This window comes from Salvia hispanica, chromosome 1 (genome assembly GCF_029641045.1).
Source record: "Salvia hispanica isolate PSC_SH4W2 chromosome 1, Shi_PSC_v1, whole genome shotgun sequence".
Classification (NCBI taxonomy): Eukaryota; Viridiplantae; Streptophyta; class Magnoliopsida; order Lamiales; family Lamiaceae; genus Salvia; species Salvia hispanica.
The window spans coordinates 2607707-2620526 of record NC_142692.1 but is presented as its reverse complement, the minus strand read 5'-3'; the positions used below and the strand labels follow the sequence as shown (position 1 = coordinate 2620526).

At 37.9% G+C, this 12820-nt stretch overlaps 1 protein-coding gene and 1 pseudogene across 1 annotated transcript; both read left to right on the top strand.

Annotated features, from left to right (window-relative positions):
• Window positions 1-2156: 2156 nt before the first annotated feature.
• Window positions 2157-4867, top strand: LOC125199919 (gamma-cadinene synthase-like). The gene is made up of 7 exons (XM_048097766.2): window positions 2157-2337; window positions 2474-2738; window positions 2909-3290; window positions 3375-3593; window positions 3745-3883; window positions 4052-4297; window positions 4384-4867. Exons 1-7 carry the CDS (start codon window positions 2215-2217, stop codon window positions 4687-4689), a joined length of 1680 nt encoding a protein of 559 aa, XP_047953723.2. The 5' UTR covers window positions 2157-2214; the 3' UTR covers window positions 4690-4867.
• Window positions 4868-10284: 5417 nt separating this feature from the next.
• On the top strand, window positions 10285-12410 carry LOC125199923 (UPF0481 protein At3g47200-like; annotated as a pseudogene).
• The last annotated feature ends 410 nt before the right edge of the window (window positions 12411-12820 follow it).

Below are 12820 nucleotides of genomic sequence, written 5' to 3'. Positions count from 1 at the left end.
CCCAAAGCTCTGGAACTTGTAGAAGAAAAGCAAAAGAAAAGTTATACGTGCTGTTGAGAAAATATACAATTCTTTGCCCTCTCTTATACAATTTATTGGCTCCGCCCCTGAATGAGACAATTTCTTATGGACATTCTAAATAGCCAAATAAGACTATTTTTCATGTACGGAGGAAGTACTATATATATATAAAAAAATTTATATAGAAACTAAAAGAGAAAAGAATATACAAAATATAAAGAGTTTTTTTTTTTTGGCTTACGAAATATACTATAAAGAGTTGAGACCTAAATCCTCAAGGCGACCACTACGGTAGCGGCGAGCTCCCAGAGACGACTGTGCTGGGGACGTCGTGCTGGGCCACCCTATTCTTTTCGGGCCTACTTTTAATTCTCAAGGGCCAGCATTATTAATATTTCGATTTGATAATGGGTTAATTTCAATCAAATTCTTAATAAGATTATCATGGAATATTATTGTGCTAAGTTTTCCGATATTGAGTCCAGAGCCTTTGTCCTAGCGGCAAGGAGTTTAGACATTATTGTTTGAGTTGCCGAAAATTTTCCGATATTGATACGTTAAGTTTATTTTTTTAAGTAAAGAATGTGATAGAAAATATGGTGGCTGATAAAATATACTCCTACTAACAAAAATTCCTTATATTTTCTTTCTTTTTTTTTATAAATTTATAATCAACAAAAATCCACACAATCACAATATCTTATAAAAAATTAAATACGACCCATATCTGATGCGGGTCAGGTGCCCATTGGATTCTCTTAAAGCGTATTAAATTCAACTATTTTTTTAATACTATGCGATAAGGGAATATTCATATCCGTAAGATTATTGCAAAATTCACGTGTGATTTGACTACATACCTAACCCACATATAAATATACTCGTACATAATCCGCCACCTTTAATTCCTTATACTAATGTCATGTTTCATGTACAATTTTCCACTCTTAGCTTAAGACAACCAACTAGTTTTTGCAAGTATTTTAACATGAGATTAGGATATATTCGTATCCATATGATATCAGCATTATTAATCATACATAAGCCACATATAGTATAATGTTATTGCTTAGCTTCATGTACAATTTTCCATGCTAGGTTTATGACATCCCACTACGCGCAGTCACATGAGCAGTCACCTAATATAATACTCCTACTATTATTAGGTAGTAATTATTAATTATAATAAGTAGTCACTTTATACAATTACTATTATTAGCACAATTTGTTTACCCCTAGTATTTTACGTATTTCTACAAATAATATGGGACGAAAAAGAGTGATCGAACACTAATTAATTCTCAAGCAAAAGACATCCCACTAATTATTGCAAATATTTTAATATATGAGATTAGGGGAAATTCATATCCATATGATATCAGTATAATTCACGTAATTGAATACCGAATATCCATACCTAATCCGCCACGTAATTCACGTGATTGAACAGTACTAGTATATTATAATGTTGTCTCTGCATACGAAAATAATGGTTGAATTATTGAAAGGGACAATTAGTTTTCCACTCTTCGCAACTAGTTAGCAAATTGCTTAATTATATTATTTTGTATTCATATGATTTTAAATCGTTTCTGTAACTGTGTTAATTGTGGCTGTATACTGAAAATTTATGAAAGAAATAACGATGATAGTATTAAATTATGAAATATCAGAGTTTCTTATTCATCTCATTGTTTAAAAATTATTTTTTGGTGATGTTGAAAACATTATGTTCTAAAAATAATAAAAGAAAAAAAAATGAAAATGAAAAAATTCCTCATTTTATTGTTAATATATTATTTGAGTATCATCAGAAGACATCGTCTCGTACATTAATAAAACATTTAAAATGAATTGAAACTTTTTCGTCTAACATCCTATTTTAAAACATTCTAAAACTCGTTAAAATTGCACAAAAAATTTATTTATTCAGATAGCTAGATATAATTCTTGCATATTATACTATGCCCATTTATGCGACCAGCCGACGTGGTCCATCATTGAACCTATAGACTTAATAGTTTTTTAATTCGAACATTAAAAAATAATTATAAGTTACAACCTTTCCAAATAAAAAAAGAAAAGGTGCATCTATAAATTGGTGGATGATCTCTTTCAGTATCATAGCATTATCAAAATTATAATATTAGAGAAACACAAATTAAGAAAGCTAAGTTTACTATTTTTGTAGAAATGGCTGCAGCAAATATTTCGAGTGCTAATTCAAGCAACGTGAGGCATATCCGCCCTCCCACCCTCTCATACAAGCCAAGCATGTGGGGTGACATTTTTTCTACATTTTCTTTCGATAATCAGGTATTTTATAATTTCCAATGAACATGGTGTGATATGTACGTGCCATAATCACCTTTTAATTTGGAAATAATTTAAAATATGAATTTTATATTTAGAAACGATGCAGATACCCGACTAACGAAATTGGTGTGTATAGGTGCAGGAGAAGTACTCTGAGGACATGGAGGCATTGAAGAAAGAAATAGGAAATATGTTAAAGGCAGCAGAGTCTACGAAATTGTTGACATTGATCGACAAAATTGAGCGTTTGGGTGTCGCGTATCATTTTGAGAAGGAGATCGAAGAGAAGCTCAAACTAATTTATGAATCGGGAAAGGAACATGAAGACGTCGACGATGACTTGCTCACTACTGCGCTTAGATTTCGTTTACTCAGGCAACATCAGTATGCTGTTTCTTGTGGTATATATGTCACGTATTACGTACTTACTTATTTTAATTTAGATGGCAACAATTAATTTATATATACTCTTATATATAGTATAATGTTGAATATATTTATGACTTACTAGGATGGACCTAATTTTTGTACTACAATTGATAATTTACGTGATCATATGTTGATGACACAGATGTTTTCAACAAATTCGTTGAGAAAGACTACAAATGGAAACCAGAAAACCATGGCAACGACATCGAAGGCATCCCAAGTTTGTACGAGGCAGCTCATGTACGAATTCGCAACGAGAAAATACTAGACGAAGCTGCAAAATTCACAGTCGATCAACTGAATCAAATGCTATCAACATTAGATCAGTCTCCCATTGTGAAAGAGAAAGTGCAACAAGCTTTGAAGCACTCCATTCATAGAGGCCTTCCAATTTTAAATATCCGATTCTACATTTCCATCTATGAAAGAGAAGGAACAACCGATGAATTACTTCTCAAATTAGCCAAACTCAATTTCAATTTCTTGCAGAATATCTACAGGAAAGAGTTGGATGAACTCACAAGGTAAAATTCATTACAACATGATTTTTTTTTACTAAATTTTAAGAAAAATAAAAAAATGCCAACATGCCTTATTTTTTGGTGAAGGTGGTGGGATAAATTTGACTTAAAGAACAAACTGCCATATGCAAGAGACAGAGTTGTGGAGTGTTATCTTTGGGGCAATGCGTTACGCTACGAACCTCAATACTCTTACGTTCGAGTAACTGTGGCCAAGAACATGCAACTTGTGTCGATTATGGACGACACCTATGATAATTATGCTACACTTGAAGAGGATGATCTTTTCACCGAGATTCTCGAGAGGTACATTTTAATACACCCCCTTGCCTATCATTAAATGCCCCAATTTTACTTGGTACAACTTTTATATATTAGCTATATAGGTGAAGTGAGACAGTAGAATGTGAGGCGCATTTAAAAAAGTTACTTATTCAACATTTTTAAAATTTTTCAGGTGGAATTTGGATGAGATTGATGTGCTCCCCGATTTCATGAAAGTTGTTTATAGATTCATTATGAGTACTTATGAAGATTTTGTAGTTGATGCTGAAAAGAAAGGAAAATCATTCGTTGTTCCTTACTACAGAGAAACAGTAAGCCTTATTATTAGTCGAAATCGTATATTGTGAAATTACAATTACACCCTTCATCAAAGTTCAAAACACTTCTCCATCCCTTTTGTCAATATTCCCTTTGACTAAATCTATTATAAATTCCAAGAAATAAAAGTTAATGCTCCTTTTTTTGTGACAATGAATAAGGTGAAGCAGCTTGGTAGGGCTTATAACAAAGAGCAGAAGTGGATTATGGAAAGGAAAATGCCAGGTTTCGAAGAATACATGACGAATTCAGTGATCACGAGCTGTATGTATGTGATGTTCACATCTCTTGTCCCTGGCATGAAATCTATTGATGAAGCAGCAGTTCAATGGCTCCTCAGTGAGCCCAAAATCGTCATTTCTACGGCCAAGATGGGTCGAACCCTCGAAGACTTGGGCAGTCATGAAGTAAGTCATACTAGTACGCACATAAATAATGTTGTTACATATATATAGTTAAATGACTAATTAAAAGTTTATACTTGACGATGAAGCGCGAGAATAGGGACGGGAAAATGGCGACAGTGGTGGATTGCTACATGAATGACAAAGGCGTGTCGAAGCAAGAAGCGATTAGTGAGTTTGTGGAGCTTGTTGAGAATGGATGGGAAGATGTAACTGCGGAGTGGGCAAAGGGAAGTAGCACAGTGCCTAAGGAAATGGTGGAGTTACTCTTAAACTACGGTCGAATAGCTGAGATCACTTACAATAATAAAGAAGATGGCTACACTGATCCTGAGAAGTATTTGGGGCCATTGATTGCAGCTATTTATGTTGATCCTCTCCCTCTGCACATTTGATTATAATCAATGTGAGACATCTTGTTTTATTTAGCTATAAATAAGGTTGATGAGTTACTTGCTCAAGCTAGTATATGTGCGTGTGTGTGTGGAGTTGTGGAACTTGAGCTTTTGTAATGTAATCAAAACTAATAATTACTCCCTCCGTCTCGCTTAAGATGACACGTTTTCCTTTTAAGTTTGTCCCAACTAAGATGACACATTTCCTTTTTTGGTAACTTTCTCTCTCCAATTAATACACTCAACCAATTTTTCTCACTCCTATTAAAATATTCATCTTTCTTTATTTCTCTACTTTAATACTTCCACCCACCTTATCTCTCCAATTAAACACTTTAACTAATACTCTCTCCGTCCCCTATTAGGAGTCACTCTTTGACCAGACACTGGTTTTAAGAAATGTAAAGAAAAGTTGGTTAAAAAAGTTAGTGGAATGTGGGACCTATTTTTTTATATTGGTTTTATAATAAAATGTGAGTGAATTGAGTTAGTGGAATGTGGGACCTACTTACTATTTATGGTAAAAATGAAGTGTGACTCTTAATTGGCGACGGACCGAAATGGAAAAGTGTGACTCTTAATGGGGGACGGAGGGAGTAACTCCTAAAATCCCGTGCAGGCTAAGCAATGTGTCATCTTAGCCGGGACGGAGGAAGTTTATAATTTGATTATTGTTCTGATGTAAAGTGATAGTTCTTCTACATAAAATGGATTGAATCCATGTAGGGTTTTGGGCTGGGTTCAATCGGACCCAGGGTTGGGCCCAGATTCGGCCCGCATGCACCCAAGTGCACTGTAAGGTGATGTTCGAGGAGGATGTGAAAACATTTGTGAAGAATGGTGTGTATAAGTAGCCCAGCCAATTAAGGAAGTAAGCCCAAGTGAAGAAAAGAAGAATGAGAGTTCAAAGAATGAACTAGCCGCTGGAAAAGCTGTTGCTAATTTCTGTTTGCTTTCTCTCATTTTGTTTAGGCCGTTTGAGGCAGTTAGTAGAAAAGGGTATATAGTGAAATACTCGGTTGAGTAAGACTAAGAAGAATATCAATCGAGAGTTTATTGTTATCAATTGAATAATATCTGCATTTACAGTTTTCTCAATTTTCCTCTCACAAGTTCTCAGCTTTATTCTATCCTCTTTCTTTTCTCACTTTTTCTCAAATCATAACACATTAAGGATCAAGCAACCTCTTTTCCCCTAGTTCATTGATAACAATCATGGATACTGAAGTTTTCCATTTCTTTCTTCTTGATTGGCAAAATAAACATATAAATTTTAAAGGCCTTATTGCGGTAGACTCAAACTCATTAGCACCCCAACATTCGTATCTTATATAATGAGACTCTTCATATTCATATTTATATAGTGAAGATTCATAACTTTTAAACTAACGCTACATAAAATTTAGTCAGAAAAATTAATGCTTCACATTTAGTGGGATAAAGGGAGTTATTGTCACCACACTTTGTTAATATAAAAAATTACTCTACAGTTGTTAATATTCAGTTGGACCACCAAGAGCTGAAATCCTTAGTCCGCCAGTGCTCAGACCCATAACCTTTGGTCTAGGCATCAATTAATCATTTTATCACTAGGCCAACACAACCTACGATATTTTCATTCTAGCAAAACATACTGTAGAATATGATGCGGGAACTGCTAAAACGTAAAATTTTCCCATATTTTATTCTTCTTTGTCTTACTATAAATTTGCAAACAACGAAAATCAACACTAACACAATATCAAATAAGCATATAACTAAATACGGCCCATATATATCTAAGGTGGGTCAGACTCACATTGGATTCTCTTATTATGGTTAAATTCTATAAATAGGCATGCGTATTTGAATACGCATTCTTAGAATGCGTAACTTAGGTGAATAAATAAATTGGCAGAAAAATAACAGAAAAATAAAAGTAGAAAATTTGGGCAAATCAGAACAAAATATCAGACGCAGCTTCACTCCAATCGCATTCTGGACTCCGCTGCTTCTTCGCCGCCGCCGCCGCTCCCGTCGACCTGCCGCCGCCAAGATTCCCCCTCCCCCCACGGTATTTTACCTCTCTCTAGAAGAGGGTTAAGAATCCCGTCTGTGTGTTTCTGTTCTGAAAGCGATTTGCCCCAATTTTGTTCAAGTAAGACACTGTTAAGGATCAACTTCCTTAACGATCAATCCCACGACGAGAAACGGAAACCGTAGACAATCCGGCGCCCAAGAGGTTTGGGTCGGCGGTGTTTTCCGGCGAGAGGAGCTGAGCGCGAGTGAGTTACTCGACCCGTAGATAAATCCGGCGCCCAAAAGCTTGGGTCGGCGGTGATCTCCGGTGATAGAGCTGAGCGCGAGAAAGATCTCGTCGGCAGCAAAGGATACGAAGAAACGTAGGGTTTCTTGAAGCCAAATAATTGGACAGTAAAAATGATTTCATTAATTGCCTTCTCATGTGCAAATACTCCACATATTTATAATATTTGGGGATACAATGATATCCTACGAAAATAGAGTAAATCAAATCTAATAATAACTAAACAAATATGATAAAGATATGGTGAATCACAATTAACTAATTAATTGGGATATGGAAGATACGTGATCGTAACAACTCCCCCACGGTTGAAATCCACCTTGTCCTCAAGGTGAAAACCACAAACCAACGACGAGAGTTGAAAGCAAAAGCTTTAGCGAGCCGTTTCCTCCTGGATCATACACATATAGACCAACTGAATATCTTCCTTTATCACCTCCAAGAATGCTCAAATATGGCATGTCATTCCGCGGAGGGATCAACCTTACATCGGAGTCGAGCAATGTTGATCGATGATTCATACTTGGTACATTACCGACGCAAGCAATGACGGGCAAACCAGTGTAAGCAGCATCTCCTTTCTTGCTCCAACAGTTTCCAACAACATTTTTGGATGACACTTGAACAACATTGAGTGAGGCGACGACCTTCATCACTTCATTAGTGGAATCGTCCTCGTCTACATCGTTCAACAATGTCTTTTCCTCCTTCTCTGTACTCATATCGGGATTGCGCGGTGGGCAGACTTCCACAAAAGACGAAACTTGTTGGTCTTCGAGTCTGCCATCTCTACCTTCCCTAGATCCCCGATTCTCACTAAGCAAGCCATGATCCTTGAGTTTCTGTACTGATGTCTCTAATATGGAGTTCTCTGAATCACAAAGCTCCTCCTCTAATATGGAGTCATCTGAATCATAAAACTCCCCATCGCCGTTAAGTGCTGGCGAATGCGTGTGAGGAACGACCTCTCCATAACATCTGTCCTCATCAACCTCCCTCCGGTAGCGATGCGGCTGTGGTGGCTGCGGCAAAGGTTGGAATCTGGCACACGACGGTCAAGGGGCTCCACAAGCGTTGGGTATCCCTGTTGTTCCAACGGGTCCCAGCAGGTCGGCTGACACACGGGCGACGATTGTCGTCGCGGAGGCCAGCCGGTCGGGGCTGGCGGCTCATAAGCCGACGCACGCTGCTGAATACAAGGCAGATTCCAACACGTGGATTGGCGTCTTGGGGTTGGCAGATCCTAGCAAGTCAGATTTTTTGCAGGCAGAAACTGCTGCTTGGCTTTGCGTAAGCAATGTGGCTGTCGGAGTGGCTGTTCCTGCTCCAGAAACTGATCCCCAGAGGTGGAGGCGTTGCGCGGCGGCTGGTGGGCATTCTGTCGGGCAGAATACCGCCTGGAATTAGAGCGCTCGTGCAGCGGCTGGTAGGTGTCTCTAATCACGCTAGGCGGGTCCCAATACGATTGTGGGCTGTACATATCTTCGCTGATATAGTGTGACGGCCCGGAGGTGTAAGGCTGTGTTCGACGCGGCAGCTGACTGTGGGGCAGATAGCTGCGGCGGGTTTGCGCGTACGACGGGGCTGGAGTCTGATGTGGCGGTGGCTCCGGCAGTGGAGGCGCACGAGGATCGCCAAAGAAGTGATTGGCAGCAGCCTCCGGATGGCGGCTGAAATACCCGTCGGGGATGTTGCGTGACCGCCTAGATTGGTGCAGGCTGGGGTATTGTTTCCGACAAAGGTTATCCAGGCGCCGATCTGCTGCGTCAATACGGGATTCCATCATGTCCAATAGGCGATCAAATTTTTCAATAATAGGGTTCATCTAGTGAGGGGGCTGATATTGCATATGATAAGGAAAAGATTGAAGTTGGAGTGGCTTCTTTGCGAAGAAGGGGTTCGGTGTTCTTGTTTTGGTGAAGAACGTCTCCTCTTTTGTTGATTGGTGAGAAATTGATATGGATGAAATAAGGTGATAGGTGTAAGAGAGGGAATTGTAGCTTCTCTTCGGTGGAATATTTGTAAGTGGAAGTATGGAGGAGTAGGTGGCTGTGATAATGGTGAATAATTTGGGGGATATGGATGACAAAGATAGAGGAAGAGTATGGGATGAAAGCACCAATTTGTTAAGGATCAACTTCCTCAACGATCAATCCCACGACGAGAAACGGAAACCGTAGACAATCCGGCGCCCAAGAGGTTTTGGTCGGCGGTGTTTTCCGGCGAGAGGAGCTGAGCGCGAGTGAGTTACTCGACCCGTAGATAAATCCGGCGCCCAAAAGCTTGGGTCGGCGGTGATCTCCGGTGATAGAGCTGAGCGCGAGAAAGATCTCGTCGGCAGCAAAGGATACGAAGAAACGTAGGGTTTCTTGAAGCCAAATAATTGGACAGTAAAAATGATTTCATTAATTGCCTTTTCATGTGCAAATACTCCACATATTTATAATATGTGGGGATACAATGATATCCTACGAAAATAGAGTAAATCAAATCTAATAATAACTAAACAAATATGATAAAGATATGGTGAATCACAATTAACTAATTAATTGGGATATGGAAGATACGTGATCGTAACAGACAAATACGCATTCTAAGAATGCGTTTTTAGTTTGATTTTCTGTTCTTTTTCCGATTCACCTAAGTTACGCATTCTAAGAATGCGTAACACCCAGTAATAGAAGCAAAAATAAAAAAAACCCTGTCGATGGAAGCATTTTTCCAGAATGGCCTATTTATAGAATTTAGCCCTTATTATATTGCACAATCCAGATTAAGTATAATAATCCCACTAATTTTTGCAAACGTTTTAATATAAGAATTGAGCATCTTCGTACTTATCCATGTGATCAACTTGTTTATAATCCGCCACCTAATCCATGTGATTAAGCATAATAATCGAACTAATTCACGTGAAATTTGTCTACGCACCTAACTTATTTATAAATTTACAGCACTGCGAATATCAATGCACTGCACGATACAAAAATTTGTAATTACTCATGTTAAATCTAATCAATGCACTGTTAATTACATGTTAGATCAAATCAATGCGTTGTTAGTTGTGTTAAAATACGGTACACCCTCCAATCATTCATCTCGTTTTAAAGAAGAAGAAAGCCTAAACTTTACAGCATTCATTTGTTGATAATTTTGCAGCATGTAAAGATGAAGAAAGCCTAAATTCTGTCGGGGATCTACGGTTAGTATAAACTAATTTTAGAGGCTTGTTACTTCTTTAAAAACATACACTCCTCTTGCTTAGAGACTTATAGTCATAGAAATTTCTCACATTTCAGCTTTACATGGATCCTGATAGCATAACTCAAGGGATAAATGAAAAACTGAAAGAAGTCTCCGGGGCACAGCCGGAATGCACAATCTACAGAGTTCACAGACACTTACGCGACCTGAACCCGAAGGCCTACGAGCCCGAGGTGATCGCCATCGGCCCTTATCATAATAATAATGAGCATCTAAAGAGGATGGAAGGCCACAAGCTGCGTTACCTGAAGCAGCTGCTTGACGCAAATGATCCACTGAATGATGTGAAAAGGTTCGTGGCTGCTGTAAGCAGAGTAGAAGCAGAGGCAAGAAGATGCTACGCAGATCTGCCTGAAGCCCTAACCCCGGCCGAGTTCATTGAAATGCTTGTTCTAGATGGTTGCTTTATCGTCCAGCTAGTTCGCAAGTTTAAAACAGTGATTTTGAGGGAGGAGAATGATCCCATCTTCCAAATGAACTGGATTATCAACAGCCTGAAGCGTGATCTCATGCTCTTTGAGAATCAATTGCCGTTCTTGGTGTTGTGCGAGCTCTACGACCTCATCGAGGCACCTGGCCAGCATTCTACGTTTTGGAACCTTCTCTTCAACTTCTTCACCAGTCTCTATCCTGGACAGTGCAGCCAGCCAATGCCGATTGTAGATCCTCGCCAGGTTATGTTAGAAAAAAGTTATCAGAATGTGGTCTCTATTTTATATATACATATATTGATTTTATAAAAATAGTACTAATAATGAAATGAGATATATGTCGGCGATTATTAAAAATAAGAAAAATTAGTCATTTAATGGCGGACAGTAGACTCTATGTTAACATGTTTAATTTCTATTTTTCTCTACCTTAATTAATTAAAGTCGAATAACCTAGCTAACCTGGTCTATATATCTTTCATGTGAAGCATTTGCTCGACTTCCTCCATCGGAGCTGGCTTCCTCCTCCCCAGTGCTCGGGCGGAGGAAGCAGTCACCAGGTAATAACACTAGGAACGCAGTTGCGGTTAATCAGCAGCGCGACAAGACTTCAGGAGGCTTACGTCGAGTTTAAGAACCAATCAAGAGGAGAGACGTTGTTCGACATTAGATTCAAAAAGGGGGTGATGACAATGGCGCCACTAACCATCGAGGATAGGACAGAGTCGTTCTTGCAGAACCTCATTGCGTACGAGCAATATTTTGAGCATAATCAAAACATCTTCGTGACTGATTACGTCAAATTCCTTGACTGCATCATTGATTCCTCTACGGATGTGGAGATACTTGTCTCGAAATGGGCTCATCCACAACTGGTTAGGGGATGAAGATAAGGTAGTGGAGATGGTGAACACGCTGGGTGATTCGGTGGCTGAACCGGGGAATAGCTTCGTGTATGCGAAGATGTTTGAGGATGTGCATAAGCATTGCACAGAACCCTGGAACATGTCGAGGGCTAACATGAAACGTAACTATTTTAATAGCCCTTGGCCTGTTATTACTCTTTTTGTTGGTCTAGTAGGGCTTTATCTTGCAGTCATGCAAACGGCATTTAGCGTATTAGAATATTACCGAGAGAAGAGAGGTAAATGAAGAGGTAAAGTCGTATAATTACCTTATTTACCTTTTTTCTGTGAAATATCATTCTCCAAAGGAAAATGTATTTGAGAAAGTATTATACCTGTTTCCATTTTGAAGAGGTATATTTACCTCTCCGTTGATGGAGAGGTATTATAATTACCATATTTGTCTTCTTTTCACGAAAAAACCACTCTCCAAGGGAGAAGGTATTATCACACTTTATTTTTTTAATACATTTTGTACTGTTAATTATTTTTTAAACCTTTCTATATATATTTTTCCTTTGGAATGTATTACTTTTTAAAAGTGTATATTTCACTTTTTGAAAAAGTAAAAAGATAATATACTTCTATTATACATCTTTTCTTGTTGGATATGCTCCTACAGGTTGTTTGAAGGATGTTGGAAGTCGATTCTCTCTCGCACAAGTGGAGATGCTCAAGAATTAAGGCAAGGGTTGGTCTGGTGAAGAGTTTTCTCACTTAAAGTGCAAATGTGTTGATTGTTAATTATATTAATTGTATCTTATTTGATGATAGACTTGAGAAATATTGCTTGATAAATTGCTAAAATCCATTTAATGGTTTCTTGGGTGAAAAATTTTAAGCCAAGAATGGTAGCAACAATTATGATGGGGGCACTTCTTGAGTGATAAATTACATATTGATGTGCTAAGTTTCCAATATTGAAACAGTAATTTTTTTCCTAGTAAAGAATGTAACAGAAAAATATGAAGTCTGCTAAAATATAATAAAAAAAATTCATATATTTTCTTTTCCTTCCTTTTTTTTTATACAATCAACAATATCTAAGAAACAAATTAAAAATACGGCCCAATAATGATGCGAGTCAGGTGCCTATTGGATTCTATTAAAACGTAAGAAATTCCACTAATTTTTTTAATATTCATATCCATTATGTTACATAATTCACGTGTTATTTGACCACTTACCTAACACATATAAAAATATATTCATACATAATTCGCCAC